This window comes from Scyliorhinus torazame, chromosome 8, assembly GCF_047496885.1.
Source record: "Scyliorhinus torazame isolate Kashiwa2021f chromosome 8, sScyTor2.1, whole genome shotgun sequence".
Taxonomy (NCBI): domain Eukaryota; kingdom Metazoa; phylum Chordata; class Chondrichthyes; order Carcharhiniformes; family Scyliorhinidae; genus Scyliorhinus; species Scyliorhinus torazame.
The window spans coordinates 25,607,533-25,620,485 of NC_092714.1; the positions used below are offsets into that span (position 1 = coordinate 25,607,533).

At 47.4% G+C, this 12,953-nt stretch overlaps 1 protein-coding gene across 3 annotated transcripts in view; it reads left to right on the forward strand.

The window, feature by feature from the left end:
* LOC140427689 (interferon-induced GTP-binding protein Mx3-like) overlaps positions 1 to 12,953 on the forward strand; it is an 82,208-nt gene that overhangs the window by 15,266 nt on the left and 53,989 nt on the right. Inside the window, exon 2 of one of the 3 annotated variants that reach the window (XM_072513190.1) lies at positions 6,546 to 6,655. The exons of the other annotated variants lie outside the window; for them this stretch is intronic. Within the exon in view, the coding sequence (XP_072369291.1) occupies positions 6,590 to 6,655 (66 nt within the window). The 5' untranslated portion in view covers positions 6,546 to 6,589. The remainder of the gene's footprint in view (positions 1 to 6,545; positions 6,656 to 12,953) is intronic. 3 annotated transcript variants of the gene reach the window in all.

The following is a 12,953-nucleotide window of genomic DNA, read 5'->3' on the forward strand; positions in this document are numbered from 1 at the left end:
TTTCCTTAGTTTCCTGAGGAAGTAGAGGCGCTGTTGTGCTTTCTTGGTCGTAGCATTGACATGGGTGGACCAGGACAGATTTTTGGAGATGTGCACCCCGAGGAATTTGAAACTGCTAACCATCTCCACCTCGGCCCCGTTGTTACAGACAAGGGTGTGTACAGTACTTTGCTTCCTGAAGTCAATTAAGAGCTCTTTAGTTTTGCTGACATTGAGTGAGAGATTGTTGTTACACCACTCCACTAGGTTCTCTCTCTCCCTCCTGTATTCTGACTCATCGTTGTTCAAGATTTGACCCATTACGGTCGTGTCACCAGCAAACTTGTAGATGGAGTTGGAAACATGGAGATGAAGTGCTTGGTGCATGTTATTTAAGTCTTCATTCACTAATACTGAAAAGCTTTGGGACATTGCTTCATTTAATAATAATAATCTTTATTAGTGTCACAAGTAGGCTTACATTAACACCGCAATGAAGTTACTGTGAAAATCCCCTAGTCGCCACACTCCGGTGCCTGTTCGGGTACACAGAGGGAGAATTCAGAATGTCCAATTCACCTAACAAGCACGTCTTTCTGGATTAGTGGGAGGAAACTGGAGCAACCGGAGGAAAGCCTCGCAGACACGGGGAGAGCGTGACCCACTGTGACTGTGACCGAAGCCTGGAATTGAACCCGGGTCCCTGGCACTGTGAGGCAGCAGTGCTAACCACACGTGCGGCCTTGCCAGTGTGTTAGTGGATGTGTGTGAGGTAACAGGGTAGGATGGCCAGGAGGTAGGTGGCAGAATGAGTATGTTGGGGAGGGGGGTGGGGGGAAGGGTTGTCAAAGAACAAAGAACAAAGAAAAGTACAGCACAGGAACAGGCCCTTCGGCCCTCCAAGCACGTGTCGACCATGCTGCCCGTCCAAACTAAAATCTTCTACACTTCCTGGGTCCGTATCCCTCTTTTCCCATCCTATTCATGTATTTGTCAAGATGCCCCTTAAATGTCACTATCATCCCTGCTTCCACCACCTCCTCTGGCAGCGAGTTCCTCGCACCCACTACGCTCTGTGTAAAAAACTTGCCTCTTACATCTCTAAACCTTGCCCCTCGCACCTTAAACCTATGCTCCCTAGTAATTGACCCCTCTACCCTGGGGAAAAGCCTCTGACTATCCACTCTGTCTATGCCCCTCATAATTTTGTAGACTTCTATCAGGTCGCCCCTCAACCTCCGTCATTCCAGTGAGAACAAACCGAGTTTATTCAACCGCTCCTCATAGCTAATGTCCTCCATACCAGGCAACATCCTGGTAAATCTCTTCTGCACCCTCACGAAAGCCTCCACATCCTTCTGGTAGTGTGGCGACCAGAATTGAACACTATACTCCAAGTGTGCCCTAACTAAGGTTCTATACAGCTGCAACATGACTTGCCAATTCTTGTACTCAATGCCCCGGCCAATGAAGGCAAGCATGCCGTACGCCTTCTTGACTACCTTCTCCATCTGTGTTGCTCCTTTCAGTGACCTGTGGACCTGAACACCTAGATCTCTCTGACTTTCAGTACTCTTGAGGGTTCTACCATTCATTGTATATTCCCTACCTGCATTAGACCGTCCAAAATTTATTACCTCACATTGGGCAGCACGGTGGCGCAGTGGGTTAGCCCTGCTGCCTCACGGCCCCGAGGTCCCAGGTTCGATCCCGGCTCTGGGTCACTGTCCGTGTGGAGTTTGCACATTTTCCCTGTGTGGGTTTCGCCCCCACAACCCAAAGATGTGCAGGTTAGGTGGATTGGCCACGCTAAATTGTCCCTTAATTGGAAAAGAAAATGAATTGGGTACTCTTAAAAAAAATAAAAAAAAATTTTTTTTTTTAAATAAATAAATAAATTGTTAATAAATACGATGTGGAGATGCCGGCGCTGGACTGGAGTGGGCACAGTAAGGAGTCTCACAACAATGTTTGGGCAGCACGGTAGCATTGTGGATAGCACAATTGCTTCACATCTCCAGGGTCCCAGGTTCGATTCCAGCTTGGGCCACTGCCTGTGTGGAGTCTGCACATCCTCCCCGTGTGTGCGTGGGTTTCCTCCGGGTGCTCCGGTTTCCTCCCACAGTCCAAAGATATGCAGGTTAGGTGGATTGGCCATGATAAATTACCCTTAGTGTCCAAAATTGCCCTTAGTGTCGGGTAGGGTTACTGGGTTGTTGGGATGGGGTGGAGGTGTTGACCTTGGGTGGGGAGCTCTTTCCAGGAGCCGGTGCAGACTCCATGGGCCGAGTGGCCTCCTTCTGCACTGTAAATTCTATGAATTTCTATGAATTTGTCCGGATTAAACTCCATCTGCCATCTCTCAGCCCAAGTCTCCAAACGATCTAAATCCTGCTGTATCCTCTGACAGTCCCCATTGCTATCCGCAATTCCACCAACCTTTGTGTCATCTGCAGACTTACTAATCAGACCAGTTACATTTTCCTCCAAATCATTTATATATACTACAAACAGCAAAGGTCCCAGCACTGATCCCTGCGGAACACCACTAGTCACAGCCCTCCAATTAGAAAAGCACCCTTCCATTGCTACTCTCTGCCTTCTATAACCTAGCCAGTTCTGTATCCACCTTGCCAGCTCACCCCTGATCACATGTGACTTCACAGTTTGTACCAGTCTACCATGAGAGACCTTGTCAAAGGCCTTACTGAAGTCCATATAGACAGCATCCACTGCCCTACCTGCATCAATCATCTTTGTGACCTCTTCGAAAAACTCTATCAAGTTAGTGAGACACGACCTCCCCTTCACAAAACCATGCTGCCTCTCACTAATACGTCCATTTGCTTCCAAATGGGAGTAGATCCTGCCTCAAAGAATGCTCTCCAGTAATTTCCCTACCACTGACGTAAGGCTCACAAAGCCTCGGTGGAGAGCTGGCGGGGTGCAGTTTTATATCCAGGAATTAGACTTGATTTTAATCCGTTCAATATTTACTGGGTAACTATCCAGCTGTACTGGTTGGCAATCTCTGAGTTGGAAACTTTTTCAGAGGATTCCGGATGCAAGGGAATTTCCCAATGGAAGTTTAAGCTGGCAGAGCAATTTCCATTGTGCTGGGCACTCTGAAGCCTCCCAAAGTATATTCTCCAGGGACCTGGAGAGCGGATCCTCTAGAATTCCTACCATGCAGAAAGAGATCCTTCGGCCCATCGGGCCCGCACCGACCCTCTGAAAGAGCACCTTACCTCGGTCCATTCCCACGTCCTATCCCCGTAACCCCACCCAACCTGCATATCTTTTGGAACACTAAGCGGCAATTTATCACGGCCAATCCACCTAACCTGCACATCTTTAGACTGTGGGAGGAAACCGGAGCACCCGGAGGAAACCCACGCAGACACGGGGAGAACGTGCAGACTCTGCACAGTCAGTGACCCAAGCTGGAATTGAACCCGGGTTCCTGGCGCTGTGCTAACTACTGGGTCCTGGTGTTATCATGAAGAACAGCAGCAGAGTGTTCTTCCTGCTGTCCTGGTCAATGTTTAACCGTCAATCCGCATCAGTAAAACGGATTGCCTGGTCATTATCATATTGCCTGTCGCCTGTGAAAGCTTGTTCTGTGTCAATTAGCTGTAAAGTTTGCCACGCTACAGTTGTTAATATATTAAAAAGCACTTCATTGGCTGTGAAGGGCTTTGGAACATCTTGAAGTTGCGAAAGGCGCGATATAAAAGTATACTTATCTTCAAGCTGCATTGAATGTAATCTCCAAAGTAATTTCAATCAAGCGAATGTTTTTGAGAGAGGGAGCCCCAGTCCATTTCCACCCCAGCTGAGGCCTTCCAACGGATCCTGTTCATCACCAGTGGTCAGTACCTCTGTCTCCGTTATATCTGAGAGCAGCCAATTTAACACAACATCAGTTGGTAGCATCCCAATCACCGACAGCGAACACTTCGGTATGAACACAGTTTCCCTGCTTTGTACATGATAACCTCTGTAACAACACTTCACAAAAGGTTCCTGAAACAGTGATGCTTTTAGAGCCTGAATAATGCAGTGGTATGATTATCCTGTAATCTTTGTCAGATATGTCAGTTGAACATATGTGCACTAAATGCAAATAAATAATTTAATTTATATAGCGCATTTCATGACCCCCGGACATCCCAAAATGCTTTTCAACACTTAAGTGCAATGGCTGTTCTAATGGAGGAAAGATGGCAGCCAATTTGCACGCAGTAAACTCCCACAGAAAACAGTGTGATAATGACCAGATAATCTGCTTTTTTGTGATGTTGGTTGAGGAATGAGTATTGGCCAGGGCACCAGATGTAACTCCCCTGCTCGCTTTCAAAATAGCGCAGTCAGATAAGGCCTCAGTTCAAGATTGCATTCAAAAGATTCACCTTCAACAGTGCTCAGCACTGCAATGGAGAGTCAAGCTTGATTTTGACACTCAAATGGGCCTTGAACCCAGGGATTCAAAGGGATGAGTGCGACCAACTAAGTCATCGTTGCCTCCGAGGCGAAAGACAGCCAAAGCTGACATTGAACATATGCTGCTTGCGGAGGATACTTCAAGTAGCAGTACCGGTCCGACAATATTTTGAGACATAGCTTCATTCTGAGCTGGGCTCATCAGCATGTCACACAGTAATATTGTCCACAATGTTGTAATAGCATTCCAGGCAGCAAGGTCAATTGCTTATTGGAACATAGGAACGTGAGCCACTCACGCCTGTTCTACCATTCAATGAGGCCATTCATGACAGAGTCTTATCTTCGTATGGGCTCCATGTTATTGTATATCCTTGTGTGGCAAAAAAGCGATCATTCTCGGTGTTACGGCCCCCTACAGGGACAGAGCAGTATAACATACGCTTCCCATCCTACAAAATATTGTGTGCTTATTAACAACTCAAGTTTACAAAAGAATCAGCAACATACCAAAAACCGTCATGAAACTGAGTCATGTGCTAAAAGCATTTACAAGACACCAAAGAAAACCACCAGCTCTCAAGCCAGCACGCACCCACCACCAGCCCGTCAGTCTTCGCACGTTTGCCACCATCCGAACAGGTCTTCGGCCACGAGAGCTTGCGAGAAAGGCCCCGACTGGCCGGGGAGCCCTTAGAAATCGAGGGCACCGCCCATGTTCCCGTGGCATACAGAGACCAGTCCGTGTGCCTACCATTGGTGGTAGTCCAGGGCAACGGGCCCCGCCCAATGGGGCGTGATTGACTGCATCACCTACGTTTGGATTGGCAATGCGTGTGCCAGATGTATCCCTGTGGACCGGATGGAGTGCTGTCCACACTTCCCTTTGGTTTTCGCTGAAGGCCTCGGGACCGTCCGCCTGAGGGCATGGGCATTTCACCTGAGAATGAGCTATTCAGGTGACTAGGAGGCAGAGCTCCCTCCTAATCTGTAAACCCCGACCTGGAAGCGGTTCGGGGAAGGAGATCCTGCGGGGAGTGTGGAGAGGAGAGTGGAGAGGAGTGACTATGGTGACTAGTATGGAATAAAGTGAGTTGTATCCTGTCAGCCTGGTCTCTTGTGGAATCTTTGCCTCCGTCTACAACACTCAGGTTAAAAACCCCGACTGATTGGGCAGTGCGGCAGCACAGTGGGTAGCTCTGTTGCTTCACAGCGCCAGGGTCGCAGATTTAATTTACGCTTGGGTCACTGTCTGTGCGGAGTCTGCACGTTCTCCCTGTGTCTACGTGGGTTTCCTCCGGGTGCTCCGTTCCCATGCACCAGTCCCGAAAGACGTGCTGTTGGGTAATTTGGGCATTCTGAATTCTCCTCCGTGTACCCGAACAGGCGCCGGAATGTGGCGACTAGGGGCTTTTCACAGTAACTTCATTGCAGTGTTAATATAAGCCTACTTGTGACAATAAAGATTAGAATATATAATCCACTACTTTTCATGGAGAGAGTGCCACACTTTGCACAAAGTAGTGTTTCCTAACTTCTCTTTCTGAATGGCTTGTCCCCTTGTCAAAGAGTATTCCACCTGCAGGAAGGTTTTCTCACTATCTGCTCCATCAATTCCTTTCAGAGTCTTAAGTGTCAATCAGATCACCCCTTACTTTTCTATATGGTTTTTTAAAAATCATTTAGAGTACCCAATTCATTTTTCCAATTAAAGGGCGATTTAGCGTGTTCAATCCACCTACCCTGCACATCTTTGGGTTGTGGGGGCGAAACCCACGCAGACACGGGGAGAATGTGCGAACGCCACACAGACAATGACCCAGAGCCGGGATCGAACCTGGGACCTCAGCGCCGTGAGACTGCAGTGCTAACCACTGCACCACCATGCTGCCATTCCCTTTCTATATCATGACGTTCAATGCAAAATCAACGCTGGACTCTTTGACAACCCCATAAGTAATATCTTCTCCACTCTTACCTGCAGTGGTATATTTTTGGTTTTCAATTGATTAAGTTTGACTATTTAACCAAGTCGATATCTTGTGAGCTTCTTACCCAGTTGGTGATGGGCTTCTGCCACTAAAAACTAATACTGGATCAGAAACCTCCAATAATCTCCACAGATTAACTGCAAGACTTCCATAGAGACTGGGATTTGGTGGCAAGCATGAACTCAACGAAACACCGGAATAGGAAGTCCCGTTCATCAAGACAAAGTGTGGTGACCCTCCAGGTACTGCATACGCAAGAGTGTAAAAGAGAAATTAAACTTGGGTACTAATGCTAAACAGACAGGATCACGCTGGCTGCCTGTTACAGTACCACATCATTACTCTCCCCGCATGTTACAATCTCAACCTTAAACTATCTCCACATTCCACTCTTTATCCACTACACTCCCTTCCCATTATACTCCCTTCCCATTGCACTTGCTTCCCATTACACTCCCCACATGTTACACTCCCAACCTTAAACTATCTCCACATTCACTCTTTATCCACTACACTCCCTTCCCATTGCACTCTCTTCCCATTACACTCCCCTCCCATTACACTCCCTTCCCATTACACTCCCCACATGTTACAGTGCCTGCTCGGTACATGTAACGAGTAGGAAGTGCAGTGGGCAAGGAGTGTAACAGGGAAGCAACAGCACTGTCCATTTTGCTCAATGGTGTAAGTTGAATCTTTTCCCGCCATTGTTGGTATCTGTTGAAACTTGCTTCATGGCCATTACAGATCAGAGTAGAATTTTTCAGATTTTAAAAAATCTATGTATCGCAGTGACCTCTGCTGTCTTGTTTTATTTTCCCATTCCTGGAATGGTGGCTGGAGTCCTCTGCAAAATAAACCCGGAGCCAGGCAGGAAATTTGTCCTGATTCCTGCTGGGTGGTGGGACGACTGAACACGCACAGTCTTCTGCTCCTCAGCTCCTTAATCATGCATCAGCAAAGAGCTTGGTAAATGTTATGGTGGGGCAGGAAGGAGGTGGCCGCACCTCCATGACCTCAGGGGTCCAAGGTCCCGCCCCTATATTGAAATGGCACCCGGACAGCCATTCGCTCACTGCAGGCCAGGTGCACTGGATAACTCATCCAGGATAGCCCCAAAACACATTCAATCTTCAGCCCTCTGGTTAAGCAAATCCTGCCTGCGGATTCTCCTTCAGGCCATCCAGGATTGGTGGAAGGTCCTCATTCCGAGGGATGGGAGCAGGAGGCCGCTCCAGCTGAACACACCTGCCTGAGAGGACGTTGCTGGGGAGTATATCACGCACGGGGCCCAAAGGTAGACCACCCTGTGGGGCAAGAAGCGGATAAATGATCTGCTGTGCTCCGCCTGCGTAAGAGCACTGTCGTTTCACTGCAACCTCACACTCTCAGAAGGGCATAAGATCGTTTGTAAGGGTTAGAGTCCATACCGATGTCTCATATGACCGGTAGATAGGACATCAGCACCAAATGTGTGGCAGGCACTTTAAGCTCACCATCTCATATTAGTTACTGGACAGACGGCTTCTTAATCACTTACCAGGGAGAGGGATTAGCAGCTACAATAGGCATTCATGCTGCGGAACTGCACATTCACCCATTGGGATCGCAGTTAATACCTCAGTCTTTCTGCAGAACAAGTTTGCCCATAACTAGAGAGAGTGTGAACAAGGTGATACCCCAGTAATCTGGACCTTCTCCAGTTTGGAGGAACAGGCCGCAGAGCAGACTGGGGATGAGAGAGATCGAGACTGCTTTGGAGATGAGGTCAACCTCTCCAATAACCGAGTGAGCATGCAACCGGTATCCGTTGGCAAGATACAGGCTGTTGACTTTCGGTGTCCTTTCGTGTAGCCTACTTAGTCAATCACAAAATCTCTCCTTTCTCCATTGCAGATACCAGCAAGAAAAAGGGCGGGATGTCATCCTGCGCACGCCACAGCCCCAGCGGCCATGACACCTCTGGGGCGGAAGCCACCGTATACTCAGAGGATGTTGCATTCACCCACACCTGCCACCGACACAGAAACATGTGCCTCAGTGGGATGGAATTCTGGAGTAGGCTTGGCTTCACAATCTGGTGATCCTCTCACAGACAGGGGTCCACAGCCCAAGGAGGCATTGACAGCCGGGGCCTCTGCCACTCGCAGGACTGCTGGAGACCAGGTCCTTGCTGAGTCTGAGTCCGCCGACGAGCCTTGGCCCGAACAGACATGTTCGAGATGCAGAGACAGGCAAGGGAATATCAGGCAGAGTTTGTCAAAGGCTGTTCCCAGACTGAACCAAAGGATGGAGAAGTCCGTCTACGTTCTGTCTGCTGTTGTAGTGCCATCGAAGTCTCCATTGGAAAGGTGCCATTCTCCTCGGAGATCGCGGTCCAGCGGTTTCTGCCGGATCAGGACTCGGACCTGCACTCCATTGCTCCCAGGTTGCATTACAGCAGTGGCTGGGTGAGAGGGGGAGACAGGGCACCCCGACTTCCCTCCAGGCTCCCTTTCCACTCAAGGAGTCAGAGAGGAGCCACCAAGTACCTAAAGTGAGGAGGAATACCAGCCGGGCAACATGGTACTGAACCAGGCAAGTAAGGATCCAATGGGCATCTTAACTTGATAGCAAGAGGAGCTGGAATGTGATACAGAACATAGAACTGTACAGCACAGTACAGGCCCTTCGGCCCACGATGTTGTGCTGAACTAGTCTGAAGCTAAGATCAAATCAATCTACTCCCAATAATTCTAGTGCACTCCATATGCCTATCCAATAACCGCTTGAAAGTTCGTAAAGTGTCTGACTCCACTACCATAGCTGGGAGTGCGTACCACGCCCCAACCACTCTCTGAGTAAAGAACCTACTTCTGACATCCCTCCTATATCTTCCACCATGAACCTTATAGTTATGCCCCCTTGTACAGCTACATCCACCTGAGGGAAAAGTCACTGAACACGCACTCTATCTCTCCCTCTCATCATCTTTTACACCTCAATTAAGTCGCCTCTCACCCCCCTTCGCTCCAATGAGAAAAGCCCTAGCTCCCTCAACCTTTCCTTATAAGACCTACCCTCCAATCCAGGCAGCATCATGGTAAATCTCCTTTGCACCCTTTCCAATGCTTCCACATCCTTCCTATAAAGAGGTGACCAGAACTGCACACAATACTCCAAATGTGGTCTAACCAAGGTCTTGTACAGTTGCAGCATAACCTCACGGCTCTTAAACTCAATCCCTCTGTTAATAAATGCTAACACACTATAGGCTTTCTTCACGGCTCTATCCACTTGGGTGACAACTTTCGGAGATCTATGGACATGAACTCCGAGATCTCTCTGCTCCTCCACATTCTTCAGAACCCTGCCGTTAACCCTGTAATCTGCATTCAAATGTGTCCTACCAAAATGAATCACCTCCCACTTATCAGGGTTAAACTGCACCTGCCACTTTTCAGCCCAGCTCTGCATCCTATCAATGTCTCTTTGCAGCCTACAACAACGCTCCACATTAGCCACTACTCCACCAATATTGGTGTCATCAGCAAATTTACTAACCCAACCTTTAACTCCATCATCCAAGTCATTGATAAAAATCACAAATAGCAGAGGACCCAGCACTGATCCCGGTGGTACACTGCTGGTGACTGGGCTCCAGGATGAAAATTTACTATCTCTCACCACCCTCTGTCTTCCATATGATAGCCAGTTACTGATCCAATTGGCCAAATTTCTCTCTATGCCATGCCTCCTTACTTTCTGCATGAGCCGACCATGGGGAACCTTATCAAAAGCCTTACTAAAATCCACGTATACGACATCAACTGCTTTACCTTCATCCATGTACTTAGTTACCTCCTCAAAGAATACGATTAAACTTGTGAGGCAAGACTTACCCCTCACAAATCCGTGCTGACTATCTTGGATTAAGCTGTATCTTTCCAAATGATCATAAATCCTATCCCTCAGGGCCCTTTCCAATAATTTACCTCTGTAAGACGTGTGTGCTCATTTTGATGAAGCCGTTTCCTTACCTCCCGGGATTTCTATTTGGATCTATATGGTTCCTTTGCAAGACTTGATGTGCTCCCTGAGTAAGGGCAAAGCAGTAAACTTCATTGCCTGACAGTTTGGATATATAGGCAAGGATGGCCTTGGTGAGCTGTACGATCTTGAGGGCTGTGCTGCTATAAATATGAAACAAATGCATCTTAAGGTCTTGGCAGAGTCCACGAAGGAAAGAATTACTGGTCAAGGTTTTGCCCTAATATCGAGGTCATCACAGACAAAGACTTGTCCGGCTTTCTACGATTGCAGGCTCCAGGGTGGTTGCAACTTTCCAAACTGTGATCCCGGTGAGGCACTCTCTGTGAGGACAACAGAACCTCAAAACTTTAAGTGCATCACCCAGACGTTAACGGGTGCTGCTCCCGGATGTGCAAATGGTGACTGAGGGGGTAGTAGCAAGATGAGGCCTCAACACTCTGCATTGAGGTGAGCTGCTGATGGGGTATGCTGCTCACATGATGCAACTCGCTGTTGCGCCTTCCATCGGTCAATGCCTGGAAGAGGTTGATGTGTGGCCTTATTGAGCAGGTGTCAGGCTGATGTGAATCCAGCTGCTTCTCAGCTGCCATGCACTCTGACTTGGTGAAGGGATCGGTAAAAGTGCGATAATAGGTGGAGTGGTTAAAGGACATGTGAGAAGGGAGTGCTGTTCAGGTTCCACAGCGTTCCACATGTTGCCAAGGCTACTCCGTTAACCATGATTTACGCCCTTCCAAAGATGACCCCATTATTAGGACGTATGATGTGTACTGATATTTCCATAAACATAATGAGATGATGGAACTCTCGGTAGAATTTCTCGCTGAGATTGAAGGTGATGGGTGTTCCTTGCTGCAATGGCTAAATAAACTAACTGGGAGAATTTCTTTGCACTTTGTTCCTAATGGAATCTTGTGGTTATCAGGTTATCAGGCATATCTTCTGGGTTTATTAATGATTTCGATGAGGGACACCCAGGTGTCGTTGCACATTCCCCTCTCCCAATCTATAGCCATTCAAAGAATAGTCTGCCTTCCCATTTTGCGACAAAAGTGGATAGCCTCACATTTATCCAAATTGCACTGCATCTGCCATGTATTTGCCCACTCACTCAGCTTGTCCAAATTACACTAAAGTATCTCTGTATCCTCAGCACAGTTCATCCTCCCACCCAGCTTTGTGTCATCTGTCATTGCCTCTCCCTTGGATCTAATGCTATCTCTAATTTCCGTTGTAAGCCATGGTTTGGCCACCTTTCCCATTTTATTTTTACGCTAGACAGGAATAAACAATTTATGCAGTTCACCCATGCACTCTTTCGATGTTTCCAATTGCTTATCTGCTGTCATCCCTTTCAGTAATATTTCCCAAACTATCATAACCAACTCACGCCATCGTAGTTTCCTTTATTAAGATTCAGGACCCTAGTCTCAAAATCAACGACATCACTCTCCTTCTTGATAAAGAATTCTAACATGTTATGGTCGCTCATCCCCAAAGGGATTGTACAACTAGATTGTCAATGATTCTGCTCTCATTACATAATACCCAGTCTAAGATGGCCTGTTCTCCAGTTGGTTCCTCAACTTATTGGTCCAGAAAACCACCCTGTATACACTCCAGGAATTCCTCTACGGTATTGTGACTAATTTGATGTGCCCAATTTATATACACCCATAAGTCACCCATAATTACAGATGCTCCTTCATCTCATGTATCTCTAATTTCCTGTTTAATGCCATTCCCAACACCATCACTAAAGTTTGGGGGTCTATATGCAAACCCCGATTAACATTTTTTGCCCTTTCGTATTTGTCAACTGGACTCACACAGATTCCACATTGTTGGAGCTAATATCCTTCCTCACTATTGCATTAATTTCTTCTTTAACCAGCAATGTAATCTCACCGCCCTTTCCTTTTTGTCTGTCCTTTCTAGATACTGAATACCCCTGAATGTTCAGTTCTCATCCCTGGTCACCCAGCAGCCATGCCTCCATAATCCCGACTATATCATATCCGGTTACATCTGTAATTCATCCACTTTACTGCGACTATTCCATGCATTGATGCACAAAGCCTTAAGGCTTGTCATTTTGATATCCCTGATCCTGTTCCCATTATTTTTTTACTATGGCCCTGTTTGAATCTGGCCTCTGATTCCTCTGCCTATCGCTTTTCCTATTCCCCTTTCTGTCTTTTTTTCTTAGCCTTGTTTCCCCCTCTTCTGACTCCGTGCATGGGTTCCCATCCCCCATTTTAGTTTTAAATTTTCCTCAAACCACTCGAGCAAATATTCCCTCTGGGACATCAGTCCCGGTCCTGCCCAGTGTAAAGGATCCAATTTCTACTGGTCCCACCTCCCCCAGATCCGGTTCCAATGTCCCAGGAATCTTACATCCTCCTCCTTGAACCAGTTCTTCAGTCACGCATTCATATCCTGCTATTTCTGTTCTGACTAGCATGTTCATTGATAGTAATCCTGAAATTAGTATCTTTGAGGTCCAAC